This window comes from Larus michahellis, unplaced genomic scaffold (genome assembly GCF_964199755.1).
Source record: "Larus michahellis unplaced genomic scaffold, bLarMic1.1 SCAFFOLD_591, whole genome shotgun sequence".
NCBI classification, from domain to species: domain Eukaryota; kingdom Metazoa; phylum Chordata; class Aves; order Charadriiformes; family Laridae; genus Larus; species Larus michahellis.
The window spans coordinates 2,401-9,889 of NW_027435913.1; the positions used below are offsets into that span (position 1 = coordinate 2,401).

Sequence of the window (7,489 nt, forward strand, 5' to 3'; positions counted from 1 at the left end):
GTGGGGCAGGGACACCCCCAGTGCCCCGGGTGCATGGGGCTGGGCGCTGTGGGGCAGGACCCCGCCGGTGCCCCGGGTGCTATGGGGCTGGGCGCTGTGGGGCAGGACCCCGCCGGCGCCCCGGGTGCTATGGGGGACCCCGCCGGTGCCCCGGGGTGCTATGGGGCTGGGCGCTGTGGGGCAGGACACCCCCAGTGCCCGGGTGCTATGGGGCTGGGCGCTGTGGGGCAGGGACACCCCCAGTGCCCCGGGTGCTATGGGGCTGGGCGCTGTGGGGCAGGACCCCGCCGGTGCCCCGGGTGCTATGGGGCTGGGCGCTGTGGGCAGGACCCCGCCGGTGCCCCAGGTGCTATGGGGCTGGGCGCTGTGGGGCAGGACCCCGCGGTGCCCCGGGTGCTATGGGGCTGGGCGCTGTGGGGCAGGACACCCCCGGTGCCCCGGGTGCTATGGGGCTGGGCGCTGTGGGGCAGGACCCCGCCGGTGCCCCGGGTGCTATGGGGCTGGGCGCTGTGGGGCAGGACACCCCCAGTGCCCCGGGTGCTATGGGGCTGGGCGCTGTGGGGCAGGACCCCGCCGGTGCCCCGGGTGCTATGGGGCTGGGCGCTGTGGGGCAGGAACCCCAGTGCCCCGGGTGCTATGGGGCTGGGCGCTGTGGGGCAGGACCCGCCGGTGCCCCGGGTGCTATGGGCTGGGCGCTGTGGGGCAGGACCCCGCCGGTGCCCCAGGTGCCTATGGGGCTGGGCGCTGTGGGGCAGGACCCCGCCGGTGCCCCGGGTGCTATGGGGCTGGGCGCTGTGGGGCAGGAACCCCCGGTGCCCCGGGTGCTATGGGGCTGGGCGCTGTGGGGCAGGACCCCGCCGGTGCCCCGGGTGCTATGGGGCTGGGTGCTGTGGGCAGGACAGAGCCGGTGCTATGGGGCTGGGCGCTGTGGGGCACCATGGGGCAGGCGCGCAGCCCACTGCACCCCCCAGGTACTTGGGGGTGCTGGGACGGGGATGAGGGGCCTGGGGGATGCCGTGGGGCTGGAGACGCTATGGGCAGGCCACACTGTGGGGCAGGACTCACTGTGGCCACGCAGTCGTACTGCACCCCACGGTGCTTGGGGGGCGCTGGGGACGGGATGGGGGGCCTGGGGACGGTGTGGGGCTGGGGATGCTGTGGGGCGGGACGCGCTGTGGGGCTGGGGGCGCCGTGGGGCAGGACTCACTGTGGGGCACGCAGTCGTACTGCACCCCATGGTGCTTGGGGGGCGCTGGGGACGGGATGGGGGGGCCTGGGGACGGTGTGGGGCTGGGGATGCTGTGGGGCGGGACGCGCTGTGGGGCTGGGGGCGCCGTGGGGCAGGACTCACTGTAGGGCACGCAGTCGTACTGCACCCCACGGTGCTTGGGGGGCGCTGGGGACGGGATGGGGGGGCCTGGGGACGGTGTGGGGCTGGGGATGCTGTGGGGCGGGACGCGCTGTGGGGCTGGGGGCGCCGTGGGGCAGGACTCACTGTAGGGCACGCAGTCGTACTGCACCCCACGGTGCTTGGGGGGCGCTGGGGACGGGATGGGGGGGCCTGGGGACGGTGTGGGGCTGGGGATGCTGTGGGGCGGGACGCGCTGTGGGGCTGGGGGCGCCGTGGGGCAGGACTCACTGTAGGGCACGCAGTCGTACTGCACCTCCAGGTACTTGTAGGTCCCCGGACAGGGGTCGGGGAAGGCGTCGGAACCGGCCACAACCACACACTGCGTCCGGTTGTTGCACCTGCGCGGGGACAGGGGACACGGCGCTGGGGACACGGGGGACACGGGGACAGCACGGACACGGGGGGACACTGGGGACACGGGGGGACACGGGGACAGAGGGGACACGGGGGGACACTGGGGACATGGGGGACACGGGGACAGAGGGGACACGGGGACAGAGGGGACACAGGGGGACACGGGGGACACGGGCACAGAGGGGACACAGGGACATGGGGGACACTGGGGGACACGGGGGACACGGGGGAGAGCAGGGACATGAGGGACATGGGGACAGTGGGGACACAGGGCACATGGGGGACATGGGGACAGCGGGGACACTGGGGGCCACGTGTGACGCTGGGGACATGGGGGACACGGAGACAGTGGGGACACGGGGGACACGGGGGACATGAGGGACATGGGGACAGCAGGGACACAGGGACACTGGGGACATGGGGGACACGGGGGACAGCCGGGACACGGGGGACACGGGGGACATGGAGACAGCGGGGACACAGGGCACATGGGGGACACGGGGGACACTGGGGACATGGGGGACATGGAGACAGTGGGGACACGGGGGACAGCAGGGACACGGGGGACACATGGGACACTGGGGACATGGGGGACACAGGGGACAGCAGGGACACGGGAGACATGGGGGACAGTGGGGGACACGGGGGACACGTGTGACACTGGGGACATGGGGACAGAGGGGCCACAGGGGACATGGGGGACAGCAGGGACATGAGGGACATGGGGACAGCGGGGACACAGGGGGCCACGTATGACACTGGGGACACGGGGACAGCGAGGACATAGGGCACATGGGGGACACGGGGACACGGGGGACACGGAGACAGTGGGGACACGGGGGACAGCAGGGACATGAGGGACATGGGGACAGCAGGGACACAGGGACACTGGGGACATGGGGGACACGGGGGACATGGGGGACACGGAGACAGTGGGGACACGGGGGACAGCAGGGACATGAGGGACATGGGGACAGCAGGGACACAGGGACACTGGGGACATGGGGGACACGGGGGACACGGAGGCAGCGGGGACACAGGGGACAGCAGGGACACGAGGGGCACTGGGGACATGGGGGACACGGGGACAGTGGGGACACGGGGGGCCACATGTGACACTGGGGACGTGGGGGACACGTGGGACACGTGTGACACTGGGGACATGGGGGACAATGAGGATGTGGGGGACACTGGGGGACACGTGTGACACTGGGGACATGGGGGACAGCAGGGACATGGGGGACATGGGGACAGCGGGGACACGTGGGACATGTGTGACACTGGGGACATGAGGGACACGGGGGACACGGGGGACATGGGGGACACAGGGGACATGAGGGGCACTGGGGACAGCGGGGACACGGGAGACACGGGGGACATGAGGGACATGGGGACAGCGGGGACATGTGGGACACGTGTGACACTGGGGACATGGGGGACATGAGAGACATGGGGGACATGGGGACACAGGGGGACACTGAGGACATGGGGGGCACTGGGGGACACGGGGGACACAGAGGACACGGGGGACACGGGGACAGCGGGGGACACGTGTGACACTGGGGACATGGGAGACATGAGGGACATGGGGACACTGAGGACATGGGGGACACTGGGGGACATGTGTGACACGGGGAACATGGGGGACACGGGGACAGCGGGGACATGAGGGACATGGGGACAGCGGGGACACAGGGGGCCACGTGTGACACTGGGGACACAGAAGACACGGGGACAGCGGGGACATAGGGCACATGGGGGACACGGGGGACATGGGGGACACGGAGACAGTGGGGACACAGGGGACAGCAGGGACACAGGGACACTGGGGACATGGGGGACACGGGGGACACGGAGACAGCGGGGACACAGGGGACAGCAGGGACACGAGGGGCACTGGGGACATGAGGGACATGGGGACAGTGGGGACACGGGGAGCCACGTGTGACACTGGGGACATGGGGGACACGGGGACAGCAGGGACATGGGGGACACATGTGACACTGGGGACATTGGGGACATGGGGCCATGGGGACAGCGGGGACACGGGGGACATTGGGGCCATGGGGACAGTGGGGACATGGGGGACATGGAGGACACGGGGACATTGGGGACACGGGGGACACGACACGGGACACAGAGTTGGGGACGTGGGCCCCGGGGACCCCTCAGGTGGCCTTGGGGACAGTGACGCGGGGGACAGGGCAGAGATGTCCCCGGTGCCGCGGGGACACGGGGCCGGCCCCGCCTTGTCCCCACCCCCCCCGTGTCCCCCCCCGCCGTCCCCGTGTCCCCGTGTCCCCACGTCCCTGTGTCCCCTGCCCGTCCCCGTGTCCCCACGTCCCCAACCTGTCCCCATGTCCCCTGCCCATCCCCGTGTCCCCATGTCTCTGTGTCCCCGTGTCCCCTGCCTGTCCCCATGTCCCCGTGTCCCCATGTCCCCTGCCCGTCCCCGTGTCCCCATGTCCCCATGGCTCCTGCCTGTCCCCATCACCCCCCGTGTCCCCGTGTCCCCTGCCTGTCCCCACGTCCCCATGGCCCCTAAATGTCCCCATCACGCCCCCTGTCCCCATGGCCCCTGCCCGTCCCCACGTCCCCGTCACCCCCCGTGTCCCCATGGCCCCTGCGTGTCCCCATCAACCCATGTTCCCATGTCCCCTGCCTGTCCCCATGGTCCCATCATCCCCCGTGTCCCCGTGTCCCCTGCCTGTCCCCGTGTCCCCATCGTCCCCTGTGTCCCCATGTCCCCACGATACTCTGTGTCCCCACGGCCCCTGCCTGTCCCCACGGCCCCATGGTACTCTGTGTCCCCGTGTCCCCTGCATGTCCCCATGGCCCCTGTGTCCCCATGGCCCCTGCATGTCCCTGTCACCCCATGTGTCCCCGTGTCCCCTGCCTGTCCCTGTGTCCCCATGATACTCTGTGTCCCCGTGTCCCCTGCCTGTCCCCATGTCCCCGTGTCCCCATGTCCCCTCCATGTCCCCGTGTCCCCATGGCTCCTACATGTCCCCATCATCCCCTGTGTCCCCATGGCCCCATGGTACTCTGTGTCCCCGTGTCCCCTGCCTGTCGCCATGTCCCCACATCCCCACGTCCCCATGTCCCCGTGTCCCCTGCCTGTCCCCATGTCCCCGTGTCCCCATGATCCCATGTGTCCCCGTGTCCCCTGCCTGTCCCCATGTCCCCGTGTCCCCATGGCCCCATCATCCCCCATTTCCCCATGGTACTCTGTGTCCCCATGTCCCCTGCCTGTCCTTGTGTCCCCATGTCCCCATCATGCCCCACGTCCCCATCATCCCCCATGTCCCCATGTCCCCTGCCCGTCCCCATGACCCCGTGTCCCCTGCCTGTCCCCATGTCCCCATGTCCCTGTGTCCCCATGGCCCCTGCCTGTCCCCGTGTCCCCATCATCCCCCGTGTCCCCATGTCCCCATCATGCCCCATGTCCCCATCATCCCATGTGTCCCTGTGTCCCCTGCCTGTCCCCATGTCCCCATGATACTCTGTGTCCCCGTGTCCCCTGCCTGTCCCCGTGTCCCCATCATCCCCCATGTCCCCATGGCCCCTGCCCGTCCCCGTGTCCCCGTGTCCCTGTGTCTCCTGCCTGTCCCCGTGTCCCCATGTCCCCATGGCCCCATCATCCCCCATGTCCTCATGTCCCCTGCCTGTCCCCATGTCCCCGTGTCCCCATGTCCCCTGCCTGTCCCCGTGTCCCCACGTCCCCATCATGCCCCATGTCCCCATCATCCCATGTGTCCCCGTGTCCCCTGCCCATCCCTATGTCCCTGTGTCCCCATGTCCCCTGCCTGTCCCCATGTCCCCGTGTCCCCTGCCTGTCCCCATGTCCCCATCATGCCCCGTGTCCCCATCATCCCCCATGTCCTCATGTCCCCTGCCCGTCCCCGTGTCCCTGTGTCCCCGTGTCCCCTGCCCGTCCCCGTGTCCCTGTGTCCCTGTGTCCCCTGCCTGTCCCCATGTCCCCATGATACTCTGTGTCCCTGTGTCCCCTGCCCATCCCTGTGTCCCCATCATGCCCCATGTCCCCATCATCCCATGTGTCCCTGTGTCCCCTGCCTGTCCCTGTGTCCCCATGTCCCCATGTCGCTGTGTCCCCTGCCCGTCCCTGTGTCCCCGTGTCCCCATGTCCCCATGTCGCAGTGTCCCCTGCCTGTCCCCGTGTCCCATGTCCCCATGTCCCCATTGTGCCCCATGTCCCCATCATCCCATGTGTCCCTGTGTCCCCTGCCCGTCCCCATGTCCCTGTGTCCCCATGTCCCCGTGTCGCTGTGTCCCCATGTCCCCGTGTCGCTGTGTCCCCTGCCTGTCCCCGTGTCCCATGTCCCCACGTCCCCATCATGCCCCGTGTCCTCATGTCCCCGTGTTGCGGTGTCCCCTGCCCGTCCCTGTGTCCCCATCATTCCCCATGTCCCCATGTCCCCTGCCCGTCCCCATGTCCCCATGTCCCCATCATCCCATGTGTCCCCGTGTCCCCTGCCCGTCCCCATGTCCCTGTGTCCCCGTGTCCCCTGCCTGTCCCCGTGTCCCCATGATACTCTGTGTCGCTGTGTCCCCTGCCCATCCCTGTGTCCCCATCATCCCCCGTGTCCCCGTGTCCCCTGCCTGTCCCCATGTCCCCGTGTCCCCATGGCCCCTGCCCGTCCCCATGTCCCCACATCCCCATGGTACTCTGTGTCCCCATGTCCCCTGCCCGTCCCCGTGTCCCCGTGTCCCCATGTCGCGGTGTCCCCTGCCCGTCCCCGTGTCCCCGTGTCCCCTGCCCGTCCCCGTGTCCCCGTGTCCCCTCGTCCCCGCGTGCCCCGGCCCGCGCACCTCTGGGCCATGATCTTGAAGGCGTCGGGGAGGTAGCACTGGACGTTCTCCATCTGGAAGGGGTCGGCGTCGCAGATCTTGTCGTCGGTGCGGCCGTAGTTGGCGTTTTCCACCAGGACGACGTCGCTGCCCGGGCAGCGCAGCTCGATGGGGTACCCCTCGCACGCCAGCTCCCGCCGCACCAGCCCGAAGGGCAGCCCGGCCCGGCTCAGCCCTGCGGGGTCAGGCCGCCCGTGGCACCCCCTGCCCCACACGGCACCGGGGCGGCACCCCCTGCCCCACACGGCACCGGGGCGGCACCCCCTGCCCCACACGGCAATGGGGAACCCTGCCCCACACGGCACCGGGGCAACACCCCCTGCCCCACACGGCACCGGGGCGACACCCCCTGCCCCACACGGCAATGGGGAACCCTGACCCACACGGCACCGGGGCGACACCCCCTGCCCCACACGGGAATGGGGAACCCTGCCCCACACGGGAATGGGGAACCCTGACCCACACGGCACCGGGGAACCCCCTGCCCCACACGGCAACGGGGCGACACCCCCTGCCCCACGCGGGAATGGGGAACCCTGCCCCACACGGCACCAGGGCGACACCCCCTGCCCCACACGGGAATGGGGAACCCTGCCCCACACGGCACCGGGGCAACACCCCCTGCCCCACACAGCAATGGGAAACCCTGACCCACACGGCACCGGGGAACCCCCTGCCCCACACGGCAACGGGGCGACACCCCCTGCCCCACACGGCAATGGGGAACCCTGCCCCACACGGCACCGGGGCGACACCCCCTGCCCCACGCGGGAATGGGGAACCCTGCCCCACACGGCACCGGGGCGACACCCCCTGCCCCACGCGGCAATGGGGAACCCTGACCCACACGGCACC

General features: G+C 70.2%; 1 protein-coding gene across 1 annotated transcript; it reads right to left on the reverse strand.

Annotated features, from left to right (window-relative positions):
- Positions 1 to 736: 736 nt before the first annotated feature.
- On the reverse strand, positions 737 to 6,809 carry LOC141736772 (uncharacterized; the record flags this gene model as incomplete). Its single annotated transcript, XM_074571340.1, has 2 exons — positions 737 to 1,749; positions 6,596 to 6,809. Coding segments are annotated over 2 exons (902 nt in total), but the record flags the coding sequence as incomplete, so codon positions are not given.
- Between the last annotated feature and the right edge of the window lie 680 nt (positions 6,810 to 7,489).